Genomic DNA, 27763 nt, shown 5'->3' with positions numbered 1-27763 from the left:
GGATATGCCATAACTTGGTTTTTATACACATATATTGGGGCACATTTACTAAGGGTCCGAACACGGCATTTTTGTCGGGTTTCCTGACTTTTTACAGTTTTGCCCTGAATTGCCCCGGGTTTTTGGCGCACGCGATCGGATTGTGACGCATCGGTGCCGGCTTGCACGTGACATAAATCGGGGGGCGTGGACGTCAGACTGATTCGGACAAACCGCGGAATTTAACAATGAAATTGTGCCGCAATATCAGCACTCACATACACCAGGAAGAAGAAGGTGAACTCCGGCGAACCTCAGCAGGGGAAGCGACACATGCAGGATATCGGGCGCAGGATCTTAGTGAATCGCAGCAGGCCCGAATCCTCGTCGGACAACGCACAGCGGGGATCGCGACGGGAGGGATAATTTAATGTGCCCCATTGTGTGTTGTTCAGTTTTTATATGTGCTTTTTACATATCTGCTGTGTTATTTATGCAACACAAACCTTGTGAATGTGGGTGTTTCCCCAGCATGCCTCGGAAATGGGAGTTTTCCTTCCTGAATAAGTTTAAAACAAGGGAGACAAACACATTCACATAGGAGTCATGATTCAGAGCGGTCACACCGCTTGAATGGCATTGACAGTTGTATTCACTGGATGTTTTACTGTCACAAATAAAGAAGATTTACGAAAGATATCTTCGACCTGGATTTGGACAGGAGGCAAGGAGAAACACGCGTCAGGTAGTGCCCAACTCTGGTCTGCATATCCCTGTGTATGTGTCCATTGTCCCGTGTTATTCCTCTGGTTAATGTACAATACTTTGACTTGACTTGTTCATTAGCTCATCATAATATTATAATAAATGACACATCTTAAAGTCTTTTTTATGTTTTTGCTTATATTTTATGTAAGAAAGGGTTAAACATATGACAATGCTATCAATCAGCATTAACTTCCAAATTGTTTACTCAAGAGGACTTTGTTCTTGTTGGTCACTTTTCAAGATAATTTCTCATTGGTCAGAACTGATGTTATAACTATTCTGTTAGTTGAAAAGATGAGTTTCGGGAGGTTCTTTATGCAATTATTTGTCATGTGTGATAACTTCTATACAAAAGCAGCAATCTAGTAAACCCCTCCCCAACATATACATATAGACCGCAGTGTTTGTAAACTATAAACTCGTAGGGTAAAGTCAGATTAACTAATTTCTTCCACTGAGAGACAGTAGGAGAGCGATCAGCCATCCAGCGTATGGCAATGGCCTAATGGGCCAAAATCAGAGCTTCCTTCAGGAAAATAGTTTCATAACAGTCATCCTCCTGGGTAATTTCCCAATAGGCATAGGGCCGGTGAGGTAGGGACCGTTTATTCAGTATACCGGACAGCAGAGTAACTACTTCTCTCAAGAACACGGCTATGTAATCGCAAGTCCATATTAGGCTACATGCACACGAACATATGGGGGACATATATACGTCCCCCATACACTTCTATGGCCTCACGGCACCATATGGGAGGGTACCGTACTGCTCCATAGCCCATGGAAAGATAGGACATGTCTTATCTTTCAACGGAATACGGCACCGTGCACCATATATTCCTATGGGGAGGGGTGGGGGTGAGTGTCGCCCTCCCCCTCCTCCTCTCCCACGGCACTGCCGATTGCCCGCCGTGCAGTGTCCATGTAGCCTTAGGTGGATGAAATCTGCCTGGTCCACATGACATCTGTGACATCTAGAGTTGGGCAATCTATGCATAGGGAACATTCTGACTGGAGTTATAGCATTGATGGATGATAAACAACTGAATTAGGGCATTATTGGTGATATCGAGGTGTGAAACTCCTGGGCCGCCCCCCAGTCTTCATCTGATAGTGAGGGAATGAGAGCCTCCCAGCGAGCTCTGACTGACAGAGGGGGACCCTCCAACTGCCTCCCTTCCTTATATCTATGCTGTGTTTGAGACATGAAATACATTGCTCACTGCAAGAGAAAGAAGGAGCTGAAAAAAGGCACCGAGAATCTGTTTCCCTCAATTAAGTATATTACACTAATTACTTTTATTACTGCCATTAAGAACATGTTTTGTATCATGTATAATGTTTATGTCATGTTTTATACAGGGAATGTCTAAAAATTGAAATTCCAATTTATTTTCTTGCGTTTTGTTTCTAGGCAGGGTGGATGGTGTTGATTGGGGTCTCAGTTAAACTTTTGCATTGCAATGGTTGATTTCTTTACTTAAATCTACAGTAAAAAAATATTTTAAGCAGTAAGTTTTTTTTACAGCACGCTTCTGTGCCTATGTTCATAATGTGCGGTTTGTTTGTATTTCTTTCCCTGACAGTCTTTATTGATTTGCACCACAGCAATCATTTTCCTGCAGCTATGCTCAAGTTCATACTTTCGCTCACATTGATCCTTTTGACTTGTGAGTTTGTACTCTCTTTGTCCTCTTGGTACTCTGGTGGGCATTCTTCTCTGTCTTTTCTTGCGTTTGCTTGTCCGTGTTTTGCACTTTGACACAGGAAGATAATGTCAGCTAGTTGTCCTCTACCATCAAGGGTAGGTTGGGCAATCAGGCAGGGACAGCTAGGAAGGGGTTTAGTCTTAGGGCCCAGTGTCTATGTGTCATCTGTCCATTCACAGATGCTGCCTTAAGGTGCATTCAGACAGGCGCATCCACCAAATATGCCGACATGTGATATTCGTGTGCATTCAGTATTGGATCCGCACTTGCACATCCATATGTCAGTTATTGTTTTTCATATCCACAAAAAACTGATGGGCCTCTTATCTCTTTTCTACCCAGTCATGTTGATTGCCTAGCAAAATTTGACAAAAAATAGATTGCACACGGACACCATCTGTGTGCCAATTTTTTTTTTTGGGGGGGGGTCCATTGACTTCTAAGGAGGTCTATGGTCTACATATAGGAATGCATGCTGCAATTTTTTTCTCATGGTCCGCACATCGATAAAAAAAATAAAATGGACATGTGAACAGAAGAAGAAATACCCATACCCATAAATGGGTATATATGCTATCCGCAAAAAAGAAAAACAAATAGCACAGGGCAGGGGTGTCAAACTCATTTTAACCAGGGGGCCATAACAGCCTCATGGTTGACTTAAAAGGGCTGAATATCATTCACTTTCTGTAAAAATTTAGTTATATCTTTACAGTTAAAGGCAACTTGTCAGCTGAATTTGACCCGATAAACCACTACCAGTATGTTGTCAAGCAGAGTTACAGCTTCCAGTTCATGTTCCTTTCATGCCCCAGTGTGGGGCAATATACAGAAAATAAAGTTTGAAGTCAGATGTAAATTGGTCATATGAAGTTAGGGAGGTGGAGAGTTTCGCACTGGAGTCAAGCTCTTTGCTCCTTTGAATTCTCCATTTTGTATAATTTACACCACTGCTACCCTAAACATCACTAATTGGATCTACTGGAGTCTACTCTCCACCCTCATGACTTTATACAATCAATTCGCATCTCACTTTAATATTGCTTTACTGTATTGTGCCACTATGATTGCCAATGAAAGTAACATGATGTGAAAGGGGTTAATCTGTTCAACAAATTACAGGTAGTTTTTTATTGGGTGAATTTATGCTGACAGATTCCCTTTAAGCAAGCTACCAGTTTACCATTTGTACAGTATTACAAACATAATAGGCCCTTTGAGGGTAACTGCAAAGCTCAAATGACGGTACTTCCCAGCAGCCAAGTCACTTGATTTTTTACATCACAGTACTACTTGAGTAGCCACGTCACAGTGCTCCTCCAGTAGCCAAATCACAGAGCTCCTCCAGTAGCCAAGTCACAGAGCTCCTCCAGTAGCCAAGCCACAGAGCTCTTCCAGTAGCCAAGTCACAGAGCTCCTCCAGTAGCCAAGTCACAGAGCTCCTCCAGTAGCCAAAGCACAGAGCTCCTCCAGTAGCCAAGTCACAGAGCTCCTCCAGTAGCCAAGCCACAGAGCTCTTCCAGTAGCCAAGTCACAGAGCTCCTCCAGTAGCCAAATCACAGAGCTCCTCCAGTAGCCAAGTCACAGAGCTCCTCCTGTAGCCAAATCACAGAGCTCCTCCTGTAGCCAAATTACAGAGCTCCTCCAGTAGCAAAGTCACAGAGCTCCTCCAGTAGCAAAGTCACAGAGCTCCTCCAGTAGCCAAGTCACAGAGCTCCTCCAGTAGCCAAGTCACAGAACTCCTCCAGTAGCCAAGTCACAGAACTCCTCCAGTAGCAAAGTCACAGAGCTCCTCCAGTAGCCAAGTCACAGAACTCCTCCAGTAGCCAAGTAACAGAACTTCTCCAGTAGCCAAGTCTCAGAGCTCCTCCAGTAGCAAAGTCACAGAGGTCCTCCGGTAGCCAAGTCACAGAGCTCTTCCAGTAGCCAATTCACAGAGCTCTTCCAGTAGCCATGTCAGAGTGGTCTTTAGTAGCCAAATCACAGTGCTCCTCCAGTAGCCAAGTCTCAGAGCTCCTCCAGAAGCCAAGTTACAGAGCTCCTCCAGTAGCCAAGTCACAGAGCTCCTCCAGTAGCCATGTCAGTGTGGTCGCCAGTAGCCACATCACAGTGCTCCTCCAGTAGCTAAGTCACAGAACTTCTCTAGTAGCTAAGGCACAGAACTCCTCCTGTAACCAAGTCACAGAACTTCTCCAGCAGCCAAGTAACAGTGCTCCTACAGTAGCCATGTCAGAGTGGTCTTCAGTCCTTAAGTCAGGGACTGTCTGTATATGGCAATATCATTGTTGAATATTTGTAACTATTTAGAAATGCGACTGTATGCAATGTATCACCATGCTAGGGTACTCATGGGTGGTATAACACATAGCACTGCTGAGCAGCAGATCACACGTCTATACATAGAAGCAAATAACAGTTTGGTTAGTGACAGTAATGTATAGTAATATAGACTATTAACCACTGTCAGCTTATTGTTTCCTTCCCTTATGCAAATAACAGAAAGAAACTAACAGAACCAAACTTCTCTTTTTTACACAATCGGTAGCATCGTCGCCATCCATCATGTGTAGAGAGATGTTCGTCTTATCACTCTGTAAGTACATTCATCTTCATGTCTTATGTGGAAGCTATAACTGTGTCACAGATATTGGGCTTTACTACTACTTACCCGGCTACACAACAATTCTCTTATCGCATACGGCGGTGCACCGGGTCTAACGTCAAGGATGAATATCCATCATATAACTTTATTACTATGCACACATCGCTATTTATTAGGCTGCAAAAACTGAGCTCTTAAGAAAATTTAAAAAAAAAGATTGGAGAGGGAGTAATTAAATTGCAAAAATGTCGAGAGAAGAGTCGCGAGCATGATATGACTCTGAAACCCTCATCCCAATAGGTCTGAATGCTGATTTAGAGGTTTTTTTGGTTTTATGATATTTGAGATATTTTTGGTTTTATTCTATATGAAAAGTTCTGACTTTCAACATTCAACATGCAAAATACGGGATGATATTGATTCAATACATTCTATTTATCGGTTTTCATTATCACCCAGTTGATTGTTAATACAGGTGAATCATTTCCAGTATACTATCTATCAAATATCCGTCTATATCTTCAAAAAGTGACATACAGGCGGTCCCCTACTTAAGAACACCCAACTTACAGATAGCCCATAGACAGACCCCTCTGACTTCTGGTGAAGCTCTCTGGATGTTGCTATCATCCCCGGCTGCAATGATCAGCTGTAAGGTGTCTGTAATTAAGCTTTTTTGAAAATCCTTGGTCCCATTACAGCAACAAACTCCACTTGTCACTGGGGCAAAACATTTTTTTTCTGGATCTACAATTATAAAATATACAGTTTCGAATAACATACAAATTCAACTTAAGAACAAACCTCCGGAATCTTGTATGCATCTGCCTGTATATGGTAATTAGAACATTTGATTCCATCCCACATTTTTTATATTACTGCTTTTCCAGATTTTACGTTTTACCATTTAACACTATTTATAGGATTCTCCACATTCAAACCATAGATTGCTGAGGAAGGAACAAGGGTTCCGAAACGCGTTCGGCTTATGAATATTATGTATGGGATACAATTTGTCTATGACACCTATTGGAGATACCACTATTGTTTACGGCTATTTAGAAATCTTACCTATGGATAAAGATCCCTAGATTACAGAGATCTGAATTACAGCAAAGAATTTAAATTTACAGCGATTGGAACTGCAACTGAGTACTGGGGAGACATTGGAACTGTAACTAAGTACTGGGGAGACGTAGGAACTGCACCTGAGTACTGAGGAGACATTGGAATTGCACCTGAGTACTGGGGAGACATTGGAACTGCACCTGAGTACTGGGGAGACATTGGAACTGCAACTGAGTACTGGGGAGACATTGGAACTGCAACTGAGTACTGGGGAGACATTGGAACTGTAACTAAGTACTGGCAAGACATTGGAACTGCAACTGAGTACTGGGGAGACATTGGAACTGCAATTGAGTACTGGGGAGACATTGGAACTGTAAATAAGTACTGGGGAGACATTGGAACTGCAACTGAGTACTGGGGAGACATTGGAACTGCACCTGAGTACTGGGGAGACATTGGAACTGCAATTGAGTACTGGGGAGACATTGGAACTGTAAATAAGTACTGGGGAGACATTGGAACTGCACCTGAGTACTGGGGAGACATTGGAACTGTAACTAAGTACTGGGGAGACATTGGAACTGCACCTGAGTACTGGGGAGACATAGGAACTGCACCTGAGTACTGGGGAGACATAGGAACTGCACCTGAGTACTGGGGAGACATAGGAACTGCACCTGAGCACTGGGGAGACATAGGAACTGCACCTGAGTACTGGGGAGACATTGGAACTGCACCTGAGTACTGGGGAGACATTGGAACTGCACCTGAGTACTGGGGAGACATTGGAACTGCACCTGAGTACTGGGGAGACATTGGAACTGCACCTGAGTACTGGGAAGACATTGGAACTGCAACTGAGTACTGGGGAGACATTGGAACTGCACCTGAGTACTGGGAAGACATTGGAACTGCAACTGAGTCCTGGGGAGACATTGGAACTGCAATTGAGTACTGGGGAGACATTGGAACTGTAAATAAGTACTGGGGAGACATTGGAACTGCAACTGAGTACTGGGGAGACATTGGAACTGCACCTGAGTACTGGGGAGACATTGGAACTGCAATTGAGTACTGGGGAGACATTGGAACTGTAAATAAGTACTGGGGAGACATTGGAACTGCACCTGAGTACTGGGGAGACATTGGAACTGTAACTAAGTACTGGGGAGACATTGGAACTGCACCTGAGTACTGGGGAGACATAGGAACTGCACCTGAGTACTGGGGAGACATAGGAACTGCACCTGAGTACTGGGGAGACATAGGAACTGCACCTGAGCACTGGGGAGACATAGGAACTGCACCTGAGTACTGGGGAGACATTGGAACTGCACCTGAGTACTGGGGAGACATTGGAACTGCACCTGAGTACTGGGGAGACATTGGAACTGCACCTGAGTACTGGGGAGACATTGGAACTGCACCTGAGTACTGGGAAGACATTGGAACTGCAACTGAGTACTGGGGAGACATTGGAACTGCACCTGAGTACTGGGAAGACATTGGAACTGCAACTGAGTACTGGGGAGACATTGGAACTGCACCTGAGTACTGGGGAGACATTGGACTGCACCTGAGTACTGGGGAGACATTGGAACTGCACCTGAGTACTGGGGAGACATTGGAACTGCAACTGAGTCTTGGGGAGACATCAGAGCTAAGTTTACAGATTGCATGGCACTACAAGCTCCAGCAGACCAACTACCTTCACAGCGCATTTGCGACTAATCGCAGCCTCAAATCCATCCAAATCAAGCCTTATTCTCAAACCATCAGCGAGGAGGCATAGATTGTGGAGAGGTACACATCGCAACGTCTTTAGGGGATCAGTTTGGAATATCCATCACTACCAAGGAGCGGTATCGTATTACAAGCAGTACCCCCGTTACATACAAGATAGGTTCCTTGATTTTGTACTTAAGTTGAATTTGTATGTAAGATGGAACTGTATATTTTATTGTAGATCCAGACACAATTTTTTTTGGCCCCAGTGACAATTGGATTTTCTAAATTTTTTGCTGTAATGGGACCAAGGATTATCAATAAAGCTTCATTACAGACACATTACAGCTGATCATTGCAGTCTGGGACTATAGTAACATCCAGAGAACTTCACCAGTGGTCACAGTGGGCAGAGGGGTCAGTCTTTAACTAGGGGACATCTGTAAGTCAGCCATTTTTTGGCGATCCCATTTTTTCTATTTTTATATATTTTTTTAAGTTTATGTTTATCGGGAGGGCCCCGCAAGAAAAATGTACTATATTGTACTCATTTTATGTGAATAAATTGTTATTTTTAGTAAAAAAAAAAAAAGCCTATTTAGATTTTTGGTGTTACAAGACGTCCCTTATTCTAGTTGAAAATCTGAGCTCCGTTATATTGAGTAATATTGAATTGTAATAGAAGCCGCTATTAAATTTTTATTCTATTATACTAATACAGGCAGTCCCCGGGTTACCTACAAGATTGGTTCTGTAGATTTGTTCTTAAGTTGAATTTGTATGTAAGTCGGAACTGTATATTTTATCATTGTAACTCCAAAATTATTTTTGGTCTTTTTGACAATTGGATTTAAAACATTTTGGCCTGTCAAACGAACCAGGATTAACAATAAAGCTTCAATTAAGACACCGAGATAATGTAGCCGAGACTACTCGAGTTTCGCCATATTGCAGCAATTTGCAAAATTTTTTTTAATATGACCACATCTGGATTTTAAAGTATATCGCGTGCAACACTGAATCATTTGTTTGCGGCTAACTTTGCCAATTTAAACAAATATTAGAGAAAAAAAGAGAAAAGCCTAAGATAAATTACCCCAAAATGTTTAACCCCTTAACGACCTGGCCCTTTTTTGTTCTTTCATTTCCATTTTTCCCTCCCCACCTTCAAAAATCTATAACTTTTTTATTTTTACACGTAAAGAGCTCTGTGATGGCTTGTTTTCTGTGTAACAAATTGCGCTTCATAGTGACGGTATTTAGTATTTCATGCCGTGTACTGGGAAGCAGGAAAAAAATTCCAAATGTAGCGAGATTGAGGAAAAAACACATTTGCTCCATTTTCTCATGGGCTTGGAATTTTCGGGCTTTTACCGTGCATCCCAAATGACAGGTCTACTTTATTCTTTGGGTCGGTACCATTACGGTGATAACAAATTCATATAGGTTTTATAATGTTTTCATACATTTACAAAAATTAAAACCTAGTGTACACATTTTTTTGGGGGGGATTTTGCCATATTCTGGCGCTAATAACTTTTTTATACTTTGGTGCACAGAGCTGTAGGGGGTTTTGTGCAACTTTTGATGAAGTTTTTCAATGCTACCATTTTTCGGACTGTATAACCTTTTAATCACATTTTATAGAATTTTTAAATACTTTTTAAAATGACAAAAAGTGCCATTTTTTAACTTTGTGCGCTATTTTTCGGGCATTTTAGGAAGTGGCGATACTTAATGGAGCTTATTTACTAAGGGTCCCGCGTCCACATTTTCATCGGGTTTTACGACTTTTTGGGGATCGTGCTGGGGGACGGCCGTCGGACGATCCGACGGATTCGGACTGAGCGCAGCATTTAACATTTAAATTTGTGTCGCAAGCCATTCCGGCGGACATTTGGGATCGGGGATCGCGTAGGACCCGGTTAAGTAAATGTGCCCCAATGTGTTTATTTATATTTTTATGACTTCTAAGGAAAGGGGGGTGATTTGAATTTTTTGTTTTTTTATTATAATTATTTTTTAACTTTTTTTAAATTTTTACTATTTTTCAGACCCCCTAGGGTACTTTAACCCTAGGTTGTGTGATCGATCCTACCATATACTGCCATACTACAGTATGGCAGTATACAGGGATTTTCCTCCTCATTCATTACAATTGTACATTGCAATGAAATTGTTAAAACGAGACAGCCTCGGGTCTCTAGAAGACCCAAGGCTGTCATGGCGACCCTTGCCGCTCCCTGATGACGTCAAGGGGAGCGAGGATTATCACCAAGATGGCAGAGCCCATGCCATCGAGATGCTAGCACTGATCTTGGGTGTTATCGGTAAGCCTTTGCTGCAATATGCAGCAAAGACTTACCGGCAATGGAGAGGGCTCAACCCAGGAGGGGAGTGAAGTGACAAAATTATTTAGTTTTTTTTTGCTTTTTTTTTATCGCAAGTCATAAATCTGGCTTTACATGGCGTTGCATTAAAAAGTTCAAGCCGCTATTTCTGATTGGAAGTGCAATCTTTCAGCACCAAAAAGATAATCATAAATGTTCCCTGATATGTTGATTTTTACAAATGTTCTTTTACTGGCTTTAATTTAATTTTTTGGCATGAATTTTGCAGAGTTTTTTTGAGAGAAATAAGGAATTCTTATTTTATCATTTTTCAGATAAAAAAATGTAGGAATAGAAATGAAAAAAATAGTAAAAAATGATATGTTTTTTTACTTTTAGTTACATTTTCTGATTGGAATATATACATTTTAATAGCGTTTGGCAGTTTTATTATGCAAACAAATATAAATCACATGTCAGTGCAGGGTAACTGGGTGTTATATAGGGTGATGTTTGTATTGGTAAATATAGATTATTTGGGTTATATAGAGTGCTGCTTCTGTCTTCTTCAAACAAGTTCTGTGTCGGGACCCGACTTTCACCTGCCTCATAGCATATTATAGGAGCAGGCTTTAGGAACCCACCCAAGTGCAGGCAGTCGGGAACCCACTAAAATAATATTTGTAGAAATTTTGCTTGAAAATTTTGAAAAAGGTTGTTAAAAAGGTTGAAAAAGTAATGAAAAAAAATGGTTACAAATGTTGAAGGCTGAGATACTGTAAATGATTTCTGCCAAAAATCAGATTTTTGTAAAAAAAAATTAATGATCCATTATGAGAGGTAAGCAAGAGTTAAAACCTCGAGTATTTCCTGAAGAATGGAGTTGTGCCCAAAACCCAAAAATCTGTACAAAACCAGTGGACCTAGCTTCAGAACCCTAAAAATGAGACATGTGCCATATGCACTAGCATCTACAGCAGTGGTTCTAAACCGTTCTAATGCTGTGACCCCGCAATACAATTCCTCATGCTGTGGTGACCCCAAACCATGCAACTCGTAGTAAAAACACAGTAAAATTTCGGCTCCAATGGCTTTAGGCGACCCCCGGTTTTGGTCATTCGACCCCCTCTGGGGTCCCGACCCACAGGTTGAGAACCACTGATCTACAGTATTAAACACCAGTGGATGGTCTCCAAGCTTAATGTGTCTCTCTATCAATAAATCCTAAGGATTTGTATAATTTTGCTAGAATGGGATTAGGTTTATCAGCAACATTCATGGAATTGTCCCTAGACTTTCACTCGTTGACGTTTCTAGATAATCAAATGCTCTTGTTCCTGGAGAAGAAAAAAAATTCAGAAAAAAATTGCTGTAAATGTTATAATTTATAAATGACAATAATATTAGAGGTTGGTCTATCCGGTTCTAGTAAAAATCTGTAAAAAAAAAAAAACAATATTAACTTGTAATAACGTCTAATGAAGAAATGTATCAGGTCTATATCATATCTGGTGACTCTTCTTCTATTTTGTTTTTTAGGGTTTGTTTGTATACAAGAAGGTAAGTACCAGCTTTGTTCTATCCTCCTATTTTCTACATAAGAGAACATTATATATGGAGAATAGTGACGTCACCAATGTGTAGGTTGACTTTTTCTTGGTGATATGTGCAGAGTTATTTTTTTAAGAGTTTTACTAAGAGTTTTAATGATTTTAAATTAATGGAAGTAAAAACAAACCAAAGTAATAACTAAAAATTGCAAATTTACAGTTAAAAAAAAATACAATTGAAAGGAGAGGGGTTTCTGAGGCACAGCACAGTTCCAAACGGATACACAAGTAGAAGGCATTAAGGGGCAAAACAGCAAAGATACTGATCAATACATACAAATCTTCGTTGGTGCTAAACTTTGAAAAGGGAAGATGCACATGCATAAAGCAAAGAAAAAAAAGCAGTGCCACTCACCGGTCGAATGAAAAATAAGTGGACTTTATTGTTCCATGTGGCAGTGCAGGGAGGACGCCAACCAAGCATATGGTGTCATAGGCTTGAGAAAGTGCTTAGTCGCGCGAAACGGCCTGTTGCCTGCTGTCATTGGCGTCCTCTCTGCACTGCCACATGGAACAACAAAGTCCACTTATTTTTCATTCCACCAGAAATGCTGTGTGAGTAGCCGTGACTGGATCGTCTCTGTCCCAAAGTGGGGTAGCCAAGGCCAGGGCCTTTCCGGAGAGGTGACTGATGATAAACGTCACCTTAGATCGCTCCGTAACAAACTGAGTCAGCATTAATTCAATGTGCAGGGACCATTGGGTAATGAAGCCCCTGCACAGCTTGGGGTCCCCATCATATTTATCAAGCATAGACAGTCAAAGCCTAGGTTCAGCAGCAGGAAGACAAGCCGGGGTAGCAGGAGACACCGCAGGAGCAGTCTCAGGAACCAGATGCTGATGCTGAGTGGCTAGCAATTGTTGCAGCGTGGTGGTTACTTGTACCAGCTGTTCACATTGCATGGCAATCTGCCGGGACTGCTGGACCATGGTGGTGGCACGTTGGGGCCAACCGGGAAGCGGAACCTCGGTGGGTTCTATGGCCAGATGTTACTGTCAGGTTCAGAGGTAGTGGATCCTCTGAACCACCGCGGATGATGACACAAGCCAACAACTAGAACCGGAGTCTAAGTGGTAACTGGTTTTCATCAGAGCCCACCGCAAAGCGGGTTGGACTAGCTGCGGCGTGGTACAATCAGGTCGTTCCACAGCCGCAACTTGTCCGTGGTGGCAGCCAAGGTTGAGGTACAGGAACGGCAGGCAATCTTGTAGTCGGGAACAGGCAGGAGGACAAATTGGGCAGCACAGGGTCAGAGTTGGAGACGTATCAACAAGTCAGGGCAGGCTGCAGAGGAGCGTAGTCAGGAACGGAACTGGGGTCACAACAGGAAATCTCAATAACAGCACTAGGCATCATACACAGCTTTCTCTAAGGTACGAGGCACATAGATCCAGCAGGGTGTGCAGGGAGAGGCAGGTTTATATAGAATTCTGAGTAAGGCCAGCGCCAATTAACGGTGCACTGGCCCTTTAAATATTGAGAAGCTGGCGCACACGCCCAAGGATGCGGGGACGCACGCAAATGCTAGAGGACCCGGAAGCAGCAGCGGGGACGGGTAAGTGCATTGGCTGTGGAGCAGGGGCACACGGGGGGAGTACTTAGTGTACAATGATACACTAAAAAAAAAGACAAGACTCTAATTTATGGCTTTTTATGATAGAATTCTACAGATTAGGACCTAAACTCCTCCTATGATGTCTTCTAGGAGCCGCCATCAGACCTGTGGTGACCTTCAATCCCAACTACAAGAAGATATTTACAACAGAGAGGATGACAATGACCTGTGATGTGGGATCTACTATAGGAGAGGGGATGGATTATATATGGTACAAGGACAATTCTCCTGTACACAATGGGAAATCCTATACAATACAAGATGCTAGAACATCAGACAGTGGAAATTACCAATGTCAGACCAGACCTGGAGAGATCAGTGACCCTGTTACACTGGGTGTAAGTGATGGTGAGTAACTCTACCAGATCCTAGATATACAGACAAGGTAACAAGTTGTATCACACACAGACTGATAAGAGGTCATATATGTCTCCTCATCCTATATCATTGTGTATTACAGGTTATGTCATCCTGCAGACCCCTCTATATGTCTATGAAGGAGATAACATAAATATAAGATGTCACCACTATCCTAGATATTCTGCTGGACAAACAATATTTTATAAAGATAACGAAGTCCTTATAGACTGGGGAGATGATGCAGAATATAATATTATAAATGTAACCAGGACGACTGCCGGGACATACAGATGTGGAAAAGTAGTCTCTTACCAGTATGAAGATGAAACTTCTGTATCTGTTGAAGGTAAATCCAGAATCATTAACAGTATAAAGCTATAACTATTTCAACATTTGTGGGAAACAAGAAATCCATGCAATTACAGTACATAAGCAATGATATGTGATTTGCCGGAGGAAATCATTTAAGCCTTATTGTAAGCTTTCTGCTGTTGCTGCTGTTACGAGATCCTAAGCCAGGCTACTCCACAAATTCACAGATATGTAAGTCTTGGGTTACAGAAAACTTGACACCTTGATAAATTACACTTTATTTTATGCATCACCTTGTCTTTTGAATCAAAGTTACTTATATAAAACTTCTTAGAATTATATTTTGTACTTGACCCATTCATCAATCTATAGTTTTCATGTTCCTTCTGATATATCATGTACCAATACATATACAAATTAATTATTTAATACCTTAACGAAACATGGTAGAATAGTATGTCAAAGTGTTGTTAAGGCTGCATGAAAAGTGCTCACAGGCTGTGCTCCTTACTTACCAAACAAGAGTCCTCTGTATTTAGCAACAGACACCCATTGCTACCACTCGGGATTGGTGCTGATGGGTGAACTCTTTAAGGCTGGTTTCACGTTGGTCTGTGATCAGTCTGTGAGAGAAATGCTGTGCCACGGACTGATCACTATGCTGGGTACTGAAATATTGATATATGATGCACAGAGTTCTTGTTTCCCTGATATTTAGTAGAGCCGACAGAGTCTTGTACTGGGGACTCAAGATCCATGCTATGGAGCATGCAAAGAGGCGCTTCTTTCCTCCTCCTCCTCCTCTTCCCTCCTATTCCCCTGAACGAGAGATGGCTCTCACATGCAAGAGGATTGCATAATTATGTAATGAGGGAGCAGCGGAGCTCCTCTCCGGTGCTCCAGGCTGTATTTAGCATTTGTTTAAAATGTCCCTCATGAGGTCGTCAGGGAGCTACCATCTTCCATAAAATGACGTCAGTCTGCTTTGCCAGTGGCATTTAAAAAGTTAGCATGGTCATGGGCGTTAGTGGTGGTGGGGTGGTTTAGCTTAAATCAGATTCAAACTTCAAACGAAGTTTGGAGTCGGTCCGGGTACTCGAACCCGTAAAGTTCAGTAGGTACCTAGACTTTATGGTTCTTGTCTGCATAACACTAATCACAAACCTAAAACAATTATTTCTAAAAATTGAGTTACAGTTGAATTAGAGTTTACAAAGCAGCAAAAAAGATCCCATAACCCTCACATACTAAACAGGTCTTAGTCCACACAGACCGATTACACAACTACTCCCACGTGCACGCTGCTATCAGTGTTTATCAGAGGCCAGCCATGGAATTCCAAAGAGCATCAGCTGCAGTTCTCCTGGTTCGGAGGTGCTTAGCAAAGGTATAGTCCAAATTGTAATCAAACATGCGAAGAAGAGATGTGGCACTCACCAATGCAGTACTCCAAAACTTTAATTGGTGCAAGAGCAGGTACAGGACGCCGACATATGGCAAGGCAATGGGCCTTTTCGCACTGCAAAGCGCTTTCTTGAGTGAAACGGCACATTACCTTGTCGGCGTCCTGTACCTGCTTGTGCACCAATTAAAGTTTTGAGGTACTGCATCGGTAAGTGCTGCATCTCCTCTTCGAATGTTTAAGTAAAGGACAGAAGTACAACTTTCAGTGTAATCTTCTAAGGGGAGCACAATGGCAAAAACATTTAGGGGGTTGTTACTATAAGTATTTTGGGGAACTTTGGAAGGAGTAAAGTGCAGAATTGCTTTGTGTAGACATTTCTCCCTCTGATATCTTCTCTATTGTATCATATAAAGTAGTGGTAATGATAGTGTTTAAACTTCCCTCTTATCCAGTTGTATAACTTTGTTACTTTTCTAGAGCTTTTCCAGACTCCCACAATATCAGTGACCCCACATCCAGTGTTTAGGAATGATAACGTGACCCTGAGATGTGAGACGCGTCTCCCTCCTCCCAGACAGAAGACACGGCTGCACTTTACTTTCTACAGAGAAGGACGGATGGTTCAGGGATTTGGGGTCAGTGATATCTATGAAGTCTACAATGTTCAGCTGGAGGATTCTGGGAATTATTCATGTGAGGTGGAAACTACAGATAAGAGAGTGAGGAAGAAAAGTGCAGAGCGACTCATCCAGATACAAGGTGAGGATGGACGATGGTTATGGCTCCTTCTGTTACCTGGATAACAGAATATTTTTGTATATTTTTTAAAATTCTTTAAATAAAATTTCAAGTGAAATCATTTACTTTCTCATTTATATATATTTCCTATTTAGAGCTTTTCTCACATCCAAACATCACTGTGACCCATGACGTGTATGAAGGTGATCCCATGACCCTGACATGTGACACAACACTTAGTCAAGACATAAATCACAAAGATGTGCAGTTTTCCTTCTACAGAGATGGACGGATGGTTCAAGGATTCAACTCATCTAATAAATATGAAGTTCATTCTGCTCAGCTGGAGGATCCTGGGAATTATACATGTGAAGTAAAATCCTCAAAGAATCCCACTAGGAAGAGAAGTAACGAGTACAACATATCAGTAAAAGGTTGGTCCTCTAAGTGTAAAAATGTTATGTAAATGTGAAAATGAAACAAAGAAAACTACAGAATATTCAATATGGAATTATGGATTGTATTCTACTGGAATGTTTGGATTAAAAATCTTTACGCTGAACTTTTGTACAACGCAAAGATTTATTCCAGAGCAATAAATAGTGTTTCAAATTTATTGTTTTCTCTTGAACGGTTTTACTTCACACAACAATCAAGTTATATGAGAATATAATATTATTTATAGATCACCAATAAAGGGGTATTCATCCCACAAAGACAAGATTCTAAAATATTCACAGGATAACAAAATAACACAATCTCTAATTCACTGTTAATAACAAAAATCCAACCTGTCTATCAGACCTGGTGTATACTATATTGGTTGCCCCAGGATCCGACCATAAATCTGCTGACTATGGTCGAATTCCTCTCATGAATTGCTTTTCTTATGTGTAGGGACTCACTCTACTAGCTGTAGACAAGATAAGCAGAACTGATTGTGTATTTTACTGATAAGCTGAGTTAGCAGAGCTGAAGTGTGACATTGGGGCTCATTTACTTACCCGGTCCAGTCGCGATCCCTTGGCGCATTGTCCGACGTGGATTCGGGTCTGCCGGGAATCACTAAGGTTGTGCGCTCGATATCCAGCAGGTGTCGCAGCTGCGCCGGAGTTCACCTTCTTTGTCCCGGTGCATGTAAGTGCTTGATCTTGCGACACAAATTGCTTTTTAAATTCCACGGTTTTTCAGAATCCATCGGGTTGTCCGACGGCCACGCCCCCAATTTCTGACACGTGAAAGCTGTCGCCAATGCGCCACAATCCGATCGAGTGCGCAAAAATCCCGGGGCAATTCGCCGCAAATCGGAAATATTCGGGAAACTTGACGAAAGTGCGGTATTCGGACCCTTGGTAAATGAGCCCATTGTGCTTTATATCCATCTCATAGGTTTCATCAACTCTGATGTGCCTCATCTCTCTTCCTATGTGTCAGATGCTAGTGAATGTTTAGAAGCTAAATGAAAGTGTATATAAACCCAGTACCCTAATAATTTAAGCACATTGTCAGCACACAGCATCACACAGCACTATAAGGATCATAAGGTGTCTGCTTAAAGAGTCCCCTTACACTGAGGGGGTTAAAAATGATATTTATTATGTTAACATCACTAGGGGATTAAAATTTTAGAATTTTCTTATTAATTCCATGATGTTGAACATTCAATAAGGGGTTCACATATATTACATTAAAACAAATGCAAGAAAAAAAGACAAAAAATTGAGTAATCTGGAACAAATAGAGGAAAGACCCTGCTTGTGAGGTCTCTCAATCTATATGGATGAGACATGATGTATTAGCTAATGCAAATCATTCCATAAGCCCTCTTCATCCCAATATTCTTACATAAATTATTCATTTAGTCATTGACTTCATTTTTTTCTAGAGCTCTTCTCTCCTCCGATATTGAGATCATCTCGAGAGGGGGATAACGTGATGATGTCTTGTGACACAGTTCTTACCAAACAAAGACCGAGAACACAACTGCAGTATTCCTTCTACAGAGATGGACAAAATGTTCAGAGATTCAACTCTTCTAACAAATATGAAGTTCAGTTCATTGAGATGGAAAATTCAACTTTTACGTGTGAGATACAAACATCAGACAGCAGAGTGAGGAAGAGGAGTCAAGATCTACGTCTACCGGGTAACCATGGTCTATCATCCTGTCCTGGTCACTTTAGATGACACAGTTGGAGCTAATACTGTATTATTTCTTTATCCCTAGGGTCAATGTTTCTATATATTATAGTATCAGTAGGTTCGGGGCTACTACTACTCATTATCATCATCATATCTATTGTCTCGTACAAATGCCATCAACGTAAATCTTCCGCTAATAACCCTCAACCAACTCCAGGTAATCCATCGTCATATAGTTTTTTTTTGCATTTTGGATTGTTATAAGACTTTGGTGTTTAGTTGACTTTGTGCTTGGTTATTATTATCATACTGCGCACTGTAGGTTATTTATGGTGGGCTGTCTGGGTTCCTAAAGTCTGCATCATAGTATTTTTATGGCGTAGGTAGGCTATTGGACAATCGGGCAGTCGAATGACAGGTGTGGGCAGCTACAGGGATCCTGGAAAGAAGAAGTATTTACCACTTCTGTCTTCTCGGTTTCTCATTCACAACAATCGATAGAGCGCAGAGAATAGAGGCATCGGCAGGTCCACCAAATCTATCTATCCTTATGACATGTTTGAACACCCGATTGCCATAATGCAAGTACCGAGAGGTTGCGGCAGGGTCTTTTTAGATTGAGCACAACCCACATAGTGATAAAAATGTCAATATTGTCCTGTAACTGGGGCAACACAGCAAGTATAGAAGAAAAAAAAGTATAAAAAAAAAAATCCCCAAAGGTCTATTCTGAAATTTGAAGGACATAGAGCAAAATAAAAAGTAAAGATAAGATTAAAAAAAAACTGAGTGAAAAAACAGAACATTATGGGGGTCATTTACTAAGGGCCCGATTCGCGTCTTCCCGACGTGTTACCCGAATATTTCCGATTTGCTCCGATTTTCCCCAAATTTCCCCGGGATTTTGGCGCACGCGATCGGTTTGTGGCGCATCGGCGCTGGCATGCACGCGACGGAAATCGGGGGGCGTGGCCAAACGGTAACCCGACGGATTCGGAAAAACCGCCCCATTTAAAAAAAAAAATTGGTCGCATGGGCCATACTCACATGCACCACGATGAAGACGATGAACTCCGGGGCGACTTGGCGGACTTCGGCGCAGCAGCGCCACCTGGTGGACATCGGGCGCAGGACCTTCATGAATCGCCGGAAGACCCGAACGCTCGTCAGAGAAGCCGCCGCTGGAACGCGAATGGACCGGGTAAGTAAATGTGCCCCTATATATATGCAAAAAAGATGTGTGTCTCTCCAGTCAGTAACTTGACCCTTTAGTTAGTCTGCAGTAAAACAGACGAGTGACATATCAAAACTTTAACATTAAATAGAACCATTAGTTCAAAATTTTGTGACAGTCAGAAAAAAAAAATTCGAAAATGTAAAAAAAATATATATTTTTTATTATTTTATCTTTTAAGCTTAAAATTTTACTAAAAAATACAAATTCTGACACAAATATAATACATTATTCTTCCCCTAGGAAACACTGCTAAAATCTCATTGCTAGCCCAAAAAATTAGATCCATTACAGTATTCACATGCAAAAAAACATTGGGGCTGATTTACTAAGGGTCCGCAGAGCGCATTTTCGTTGGGTTTCCTGATGATTTCCGTTTTGCGCCATGATCAGATTTTGGCGCCGGCTTGCACGCGATACAAATCGGGGGGCGGGCAGTCGGACAACCCGACGGATTTGGAATACGTGCGGGATTTAACATTTCGAATTGTGTCGCAAGACACACAGTTAAAAACACTGGGAAGAAGAAGGTGAACTCCGGCGGACCACGACGGGGAAGCGACGGATGCAGGAACTCGGACGCACGAGCTACGTGAATCGCGCCGGACTTCATCTTCGTCGGACCGTCCAAATCATTTATCGCAACAGGACTGGGTAAGTAAATTTGCCCCATATTGTTTGGGTCTGAAATCGCAAACTGTTCTGGTTCTGAATTGGTCAATGTTATATTAAAAATTAAAACAATACATAAAATAGCAAACATTAATTTTTGTAAATTCTGTATTCAAGCGTTCAAGAACTATCAAACTAAAATTTTACCCAATATTCAGCCGGATTTTTTTTTATTTTGGCCACATTTTTGCCGAGGTCCAGGTAACATTGATTTGCACTGGATAAAAAATTAAACCCTAAAACTCCTAACACCAACATCCCTGCCTATTTGTCTCAGCATATCCTAGGCATTACAGCCATGAAACCGTCCCATGAAACCAAAGTGTGGACAAGTATAAAAATAACCAAATAAAACAAAGGGAAGATTGACAATCCCGGTCACAAGTGAGATAGCATATAAAGTACAGAATTCTATAAACTGAAGAATGGTTAAAACGTAAGCCAAATATTGAAGAAAAAGAAAGCTAGCAAGACTTTAAACCAGACATGGAGAATAGAACACACAGGGCTTTTTTCATGGTATGAGGGTATCGGGTGAGAGGGGCAGAGCTATGAAAGTGTGAGAACCTTAACCTTTGCTAGTTCAAACTAATCCAGCAATCCATCCAATAGAGCACTGTTCAGACTACTGACTTAGAAGCACCAGATGGAATTCAGCACTTGCTCAGACAGACATAGATGTAACACAGGCTTATTTTTTTAGAAATAAAAGATAAAATATATTGTAACTATATTATTTGATCTCAATTTATATCATAGTATATTATATATTGTACTTTACTACATTGTTATTTTATAAATCATTGAATTTTTTTCCTTCCTCTGAACCAGCCTTTGACATGACTCATAGGAAAAAAAGTAAGTAGGTTAGATATTTTTTCTATAAACCTCTGTTAACTATTTTGCAAAAAGTTACCAATTATCTACTTGCAATCTTGGGTGCCCCCAGCTGGTTAAAATAGAAGCAAAAAATGTGTTCTGATTTCTTTTGCTTCTTACTGTTTTGGCCCTCTCCTAAAAATAAACATTTAAATCATTTTACAGGCGGTCCCCTACTTTAGGACACCCGACTTACAGACGACTCCTAGTTAAAGACGGACCCCTCTGCCCATTGTAACTTCTGGTGAAGTCTGGTGACCTCTCTGGATGTTACTATAGTCCCAGGCTGCAATGATCAGCTGTAAGGTGTCTGTAATGAAGCTTTATTGATAATACTTGGTCCAATTACAGCAAAAAATTGAAACTCCAATTGTCACTGGGTCAAAAAAATTTTTTTGTCTGGAGCTACAATGATAAAATATACAGTTTCGACTTACATACAAATTCAACTTAAGAACAAACCTATGGAACCTATCTTGTACGTAACCTGGGGACTGCCTGTATATCTCTTTCATTTCTCTCATGATAGAATAGTTTGTACTGTAAGTAGACTTTGGAGTTTGTCCATAAACCAGGAGCTGCACACAGTGGGGGTCATTTACTAAGGGCCCGATTCGCGTTTTCCCGACGTGTTACCTGAATATTTCCGATATGCGCCGATTTACCCTGTATGGCCCCGGATTTAGGTGCACGTGATCGGATTGTGGCGCATCGGCGCTGGCATGCACGCAACGGAAATCGGGGGGCGTGGCCGAACGAAAACCAGACGGATTCGGAAAAACCACCGCATTTAAAAGAAAAATGTTGCGGGACTCGCGCTTACCTTCACCAGGAATAGGCTCGTGCATTCCGGCGGACCTCGGGGAACTTCAGCGCAGCAGCGACATCTGGTGGACGGCGGAGGAACTGCCTTAGTGAATCGCCGGAAGACCCGAATCCACCGCACAGAACGCGCCGCTGGATCGCGAATGGGCCGGGTAAGTAAATCTGCCCCAGTATTCAGGAACCTTATCTTAAATACAGACCTCATTCTAGATTCTTTGTGGATCAGTAAATTAATTTTAAAAAAATACGATTTTATTGATTGGGGGTTGAAGCGTTCATAATCTTTCAGATTATTCTTAAATGGATTTCGTTATCTATGAGGCCAAAAAAGGGTAAGAGTGAAGCCTTTACACTGAGGGCCAGTTCACCCTTTCTTTATTTTATCAGTTGGCCCTCTGGCACATGATTGTATTTTCCTCTGGTGCTACGGCTGTGTTATTTTGCGGTTGTTTTGGAGCCCCAGGTATTGCCATGGGCTCTTGCTCACTTCTGAGTATTCCTTAGCACCATGTCTGAGCCTGGTGCTCGTCAGAGCATGTCCTATTCTAATCCATGTTTGTGTCTAAAACAGTCCTAGATAAGTTAATGGTGGTTGTAAAAAATGGATTCCAAATGGTTGTACTAAGTTTTCTGGTCGCTAGGAGAAAAATCACGTGAGTCTAATGGGCTGGCCTAGCTCAATCATTGGTTTCCTGGAAAACACAGATTATACACGCGGACCAACCATACAGCCCTGACACGGGTAAAATATGGCTCACACAAGGCCCAAAAATATGGCCATTACAGATGCAGATTGTGAACATGGAAAAACTACGATTGTGTGCAGGTAGCCTTATTGTGAGCCAAAACTAAATGTGGAGACTACAATCTTCAACTAGTTCCTTAGAAGTTCAGTTAAATTGTGAAAGTTCTATCATAGAAGATTATTTTTTGTCATATTAATTATTTACCTCAACATTATCTACTCATGTAAGAACATATACGTGCACCTATGTATGTTCAAAAGGCCCGGGTAACTAAAGGACTACTATCTTACAGTGTTTTCTCTTTCTTTTTTGACTTTTAGATCATTTGCCAAAAGACAAAAAACCTGTAAGTCTGACAAATTATTCAATCTAAGAACAATCAAGTGTTTAGATTCCTTTGCCTACCTGATAACTCTTTCCTCGCCCAGGAGACAGGGGAAGGGGCTTGGCATTTAAAGGGAACCTGTCACCAGGGACCTCAATTTCACTAAAGACAGATTGTAAAAGCCCATGACACCTGCCGTGCACATCTGCCTCTCTGCCTTTTCTAAGCATTTGCATTACAATATAATTGTGAGTTATAACTTACTCTTGCTCCATGACAAAATCCTGGGGTAGTCACAGGGGCTGGACTTTGGTTTGGATGCATTTCAAAAAACAACATGTGCCTTGTCTGTTACCCACTCCTCAGAGCTTGGCCCCCACCTTTGTGCTCCTGTACAGCTCCACCTCCTGCTGGTTCTCAGAGGTTACAGCCTGGTCAGCCTGACATCAGTGGGGGAGGGACAGAGCTGTACAGGAGCACAAACATGGAGACAGCCTGCAGCTCAGACAGGTCACATGTTGTTTTTTGAAATGCATGCAAACCAAAGCCCACCCCCTGTGTCTACCCCAGGATTTTGTCATGGAGCAAGAGTAAGTTATAACACACAATTATATTGTAATGCAAATGCTTAGAAAAGGCAGAAAGGCAGATTTGCACGGCAGGTGTCATGGGCTTTTACAATCTGTCTTTAGTGAAATTGAGGTCCCCGGTGACAGGTTCCCTTTAAATGTATTCAGTGGATATTGGGCAGTGATTCTAACCCCGGCAAAGACAAGACTAAAATGTTGGGTTTACCGGTGGTTTTGGTTTCACAAGCAATGCGGAAAAAAATAACTATACTGCAGAACCAAAACTCAGTCAAACTCAGTTATCACTGCAAATTATCATTAACTGCTTATGAATATCGAGGCGGGTGAGCCACAATTGATTCAGCATCACTCTGTATATCTCTGATCCTCCGACGACGACTACTTTGCCCCAGGTATATAAGTGTTACCTATCTTGGTGGTTATCACGTTGGTTATAGTTTCTGCTGTAAATAACTTGTTAGTCTGGATCCTTGGATATTTTCCGGTCACTTAGACATATTATAAAATAACATTGGTTAGTATCCATGATATTATTTTAAAACATTGTTGTGGTGCTCAGTAAGGTACAGTGATAGTTTCAATACTTTTAAAACATTGGATTATCAGATACTTATATCAAGAGATAATAGAGATTTCTGTGATAAGGCTGAAGGTAATGTGCTTTTGAATTCACGAGTAGAGGTTAGTGGATTGTCTGAGATTCAATGTCAGAATCCTCTGAATGGAGTTCTGAGCTTGTGAGTGACACCCAGGGCTAACTTGCAGTATCTGTTTTCAGGAAAGCTGTGTGGTTCACTGTTCAGCTCAGTGTTAGTCTGAGCTGTGGGTTGAGTGATGCAGGGGCTAACCAGTCAGCTGCTAGGGTGGAGTCTAGCAGCAAGATAAATAGCTAATACTCAGATCACTCAGGGCTGGTTATACTTTCTCCCATGACTTGCAGTACTTCTGTCTGTCTGTGTTTTGCTGGACCTGAAACACTCTATCTTGTATCCTGCTTGATTTAGAACCATGCAACTCCAACCTGATCTGAAAACGTGTACCTTTTGTTCTGCCTGATCAGACAAGGGGTTCCCAGAACCCCTATCTTATATAGAACCCTGGACTTTTATGCTGCTTGATCAGAAATCTGGAAACCCCAACCTGATCTGGAACCCCATACCTACCCGGTTTTCCCTAAAATAGGACATCCCCCGAAAATAAGACCTAGTACAATTTTGTTCCATCTTAGAAATATAAGGCCTCCCTTGAAAATAAGACCTAGTGTCTGTCCTTGCTGCATCTCCCCTCTAGCCATACATCAGTATTAGTATATTTTTAAGATGCTGCAGTAGGTTGTGACATAGGTGAAGAATTGCAGAATAAAATCACTGTTGCAGCATAAATGCACTACAAGCAGCTACATGACATTAAGTGGTCATTTAAGCAAAGTGATATTGCTAAACATGATAGATTGGGGCCAAATATTCCAATAGTTCAGAGTTTGGAGAGTTATAAGGATATTTTAGAAGTAGATTTTTTGTTCACCAATAAATGTAAATTCTTGTTCATGGAAAAATAAAACATCCCCTGAAAATAAGACCTAGCGCCTCTTTAGGAGCAAAAATTAATATAAGACACTGTCTTATTTTCGGGGAAACAGGGTAGTATCTTTCCTAGGTCTATAAATTGTACCCTGTTCCAAACCCTTTAACCTGACCCTGAGCTTGTTCCTCCGCCACATGCCCCTAGTGTCGGTATATTTATCCACGTGTCTATCTTTATGTTCATTTGTCTGTTTATTTTTCCTTGCCACATATTCAGAGCAGAAACAGTCTTCAGGTTGTCCTCTATGACTAGTCAGGGCCATTAGGTAGGGAAGTGAGGTTGTGGGGGTTGAGGGCCTGTATCCCCTTTCTCTTCTATGACACTTGACTTGTAGAAGCTCCACCATATTTTACTAAACATTTTGTTCAGGTCTGAATTGAATTGTTCTGAGCTTTAACTTTATACCTACAAACCAAAAAATGGACTCCATCATTTCTACTCATGAGAAAACTTGCTTTTTCTGATTAAAATTGGCAACGGTTTAGGACCGAACCTCTAAAAACATAGCAAATACCCCATGGTCATATATAGGGTAGAAAAGTGGATCTCTATTTTGAATTGTAATTTATTTTTTAAAGTTATTTATTAAATTTTATTCCCAACATTGTCTATTTAGCTCATTATTTTCATTATTTATTATATGTTTTTGTTTTTTTATTCCTTTTTTAATAGGAAAATGACTGTAAAGTGGAAAACTCCAAAGCTAAACGAAAAGTCCGGGTTTCTCAAGATTCTCCCAGTTCTAATAATATCTATGAGAACCTCAACTCCTAGGGATGAAGTCATCTCCATATTATTTGACAATGATTATTAAAATGTACTAGAATTATCTGTAATTTCTTAAATTTCATTCAAATCTTGAACCAATTGCAATAACACAAGAAAAAATCAGGACATTTGTGTTTTCTGGGTTTTAGACTTGTGTGTCTGTTGTTTTTGTACCTTTTTTGCACAAAAGTTGCAAATTCTTTTCAATACTCTTTTAAACTTTGGCCCACATCTGTGCCTACGAGTTTATCCGCGCCATCTGAGCCAGCTGTGACTTTTTCATATAGGCACATCTGGATTTTAAAGATATATTCTTATGCATCAAACTTTGCTGGGCAAGTAAAAAAGTAGCAAATTTTTGGCGCTTATAAACAAATGCGTAAAAAAAAGTTGCAAGTAAACCAGAAAAAAATTTAAAAACCCAAGATCAATGACTCCCTTTATGTTTGATTTAATTTATGACAGAGATGTATTGAGACAATTATGAAATGGGAATGTGTTGTCTTCTTCTGGAACAACATTGAAGTATATTACGCTGGACATACATCAGCTTATAAACAATACAGGACAGTTATCAGTGCTTCTACATCATATACTGGTGTAGAAGCCCTGAAATAATTGCAATTTCTTGTGCAAAGTAATAAATTGCAATTATTTTTGTCAACTACGCAACCTCAATGTGGGCATGGTGGTGGTGGTGGGGTGACAGGTGGACATGGAGGTGATGGTGGGGCAATCGGTGGGCATGGTGGTGGTGGTGGGGCGCCTGGTGGGCATGGTGGTGGTGGGGCAGCCGGTGAGCATTCTGGTGGGGGCAGGGGGTCCGGTGGTGGGGTGACCGGTGGGCATGGTGGTGGTGGGGCGGCCGGTGGGCATGGTGCTTGTTGGGGCGGCCGGTGGGCATGGTGGTAGTGGTGGTGGGGTGGCTGGTGGGCATGGTGGTGGTGATGGGGTGGCCAGTGGGCATGGTGCTGGTGGGATGGCCAGTGGACATGGTGTGGAACGTTCCAGGCCCACTCCAGCGCACTACCCACAGCCTGTGAACTTTCGATAATGAAGTTTGGAGGCTTTTTCCGCAATTCCACTCCAGGCTCAGCCACGGCTGGTGGACGGGGCCTGCATTATACGCCTTGCGTACAAAATAAATGATGAATGTCCCTCAAAGTGGCTATGTTACTATGACTATTTCACTCACATAAATGATTTAGTAATTTGCAATACATTTAAATCCTACGTATACCCAATCCTAATGTGCCCAGTATCAATAAAAATATTTTAACTCCTGGGAAGCAGGGATATTAAAGATTGTTGACAGATAAAGACCAAGTTGTTCATCTATTTGGCACTTATATTATTTCTTTTCCTTTTAATTTATTTCACCATTTTTAGGATTGATATTTATTTTTCCCTGCATGTATAAATTTGCTTTGCTTAGATTCTTCGACCGCATCCCATACAACCTTCCCATATTATCCCTTGTTCCCTGCGGTGCTTTTCCTTATGGTGACTTTGTGTTTATATGCCATGGCCCATGATCCCTTTCATTGGCCTCAACTTTATTATATGCATAAAAAACTAATATGTGCTGGACATTGGTGAATATATCGGGAACCAAGTGTATCATAATTGCTCTTCCATGTCTCTTATTTGTTGTATTGAAAACTTTTATTAAACAATTTTATACAAATTTTATACTTTTTTTTTTTAAATAAAAACCCTTTGAAACAAACCCGTTTTTCACTTCTATTTTCATAAAATAATATCTAGTAACAT

The 27763-nt window shown here is 41.3% G+C and overlaps 1 protein-coding gene across 2 annotated transcripts; it reads left to right on the top strand.

Moving 5' to 3' along the window:
* Nucleotides 1-563: 563 nt before the first annotated feature.
* Nucleotides 564-26727, top strand: LOC140069324 (Fc receptor-like protein 4). Of its 2 annotated transcripts, XM_072114876.1 has the most exons (12): nucleotides 564-724; nucleotides 5002-5049; nucleotides 11724-11744; nucleotides 13501-13758; nucleotides 13871-14116; nucleotides 15965-16246; nucleotides 16381-16659; nucleotides 18111-18371; nucleotides 18453-18584; nucleotides 21105-21131; nucleotides 23044-23069; nucleotides 25895-26727. In XM_072114876.1, exons 1-12 carry the CDS (start codon nucleotides 613-615, stop codon nucleotides 25994-25996), a joined length of 1794 nt encoding a protein of 597 aa, XP_071970977.1. In that variant the 5' UTR covers nucleotides 564-612; the 3' UTR covers nucleotides 25997-26727. The 2 variants fall into 2 exon arrangements, with proteins under 2 accessions (XP_071970977.1, XP_071970978.1); XM_072114877.1 differs by lacking the exon at nucleotides 5002-5049.
* The last annotated feature ends 1036 nt before the right edge of the window (nucleotides 26728-27763 follow it).

Source organism: Engystomops pustulosus, chromosome 7 (assembly GCF_040894005.1).
Source record: "Engystomops pustulosus chromosome 7, aEngPut4.maternal, whole genome shotgun sequence".
Taxonomy (NCBI): domain Eukaryota; kingdom Metazoa; phylum Chordata; class Amphibia; order Anura; family Leptodactylidae; genus Engystomops; species Engystomops pustulosus.
This window is presented reverse-complemented; position numbering and strand designations above follow the sequence as displayed.

What these genes read in the sequence shown, in the direction of transcription:
- LOC140069324 (XM_072114876.1), top strand. Translation starts at nt 613, where the DNA reads ATGGCATTGACAGTTGTATTCACTGGATGTTTTACTGTCACAAATAAA. An exon ending in TACACTGGGTGTAAGTGATG is followed by an intron (nt 13,759 to 13,870) that starts GTGAGTAACTCT and finishes TGTGTATTACAG; the next exon opens with GTTATGTCATCCTGCAGACC. An exon ending in GCGACTCATCCAGATACAAG is followed by an intron (nt 16,247 to 16,380) that starts GTGAGGATGGAC and finishes TTTCCTATTTAG; the next exon opens with AGCTTTTCTCACATCCAAAC.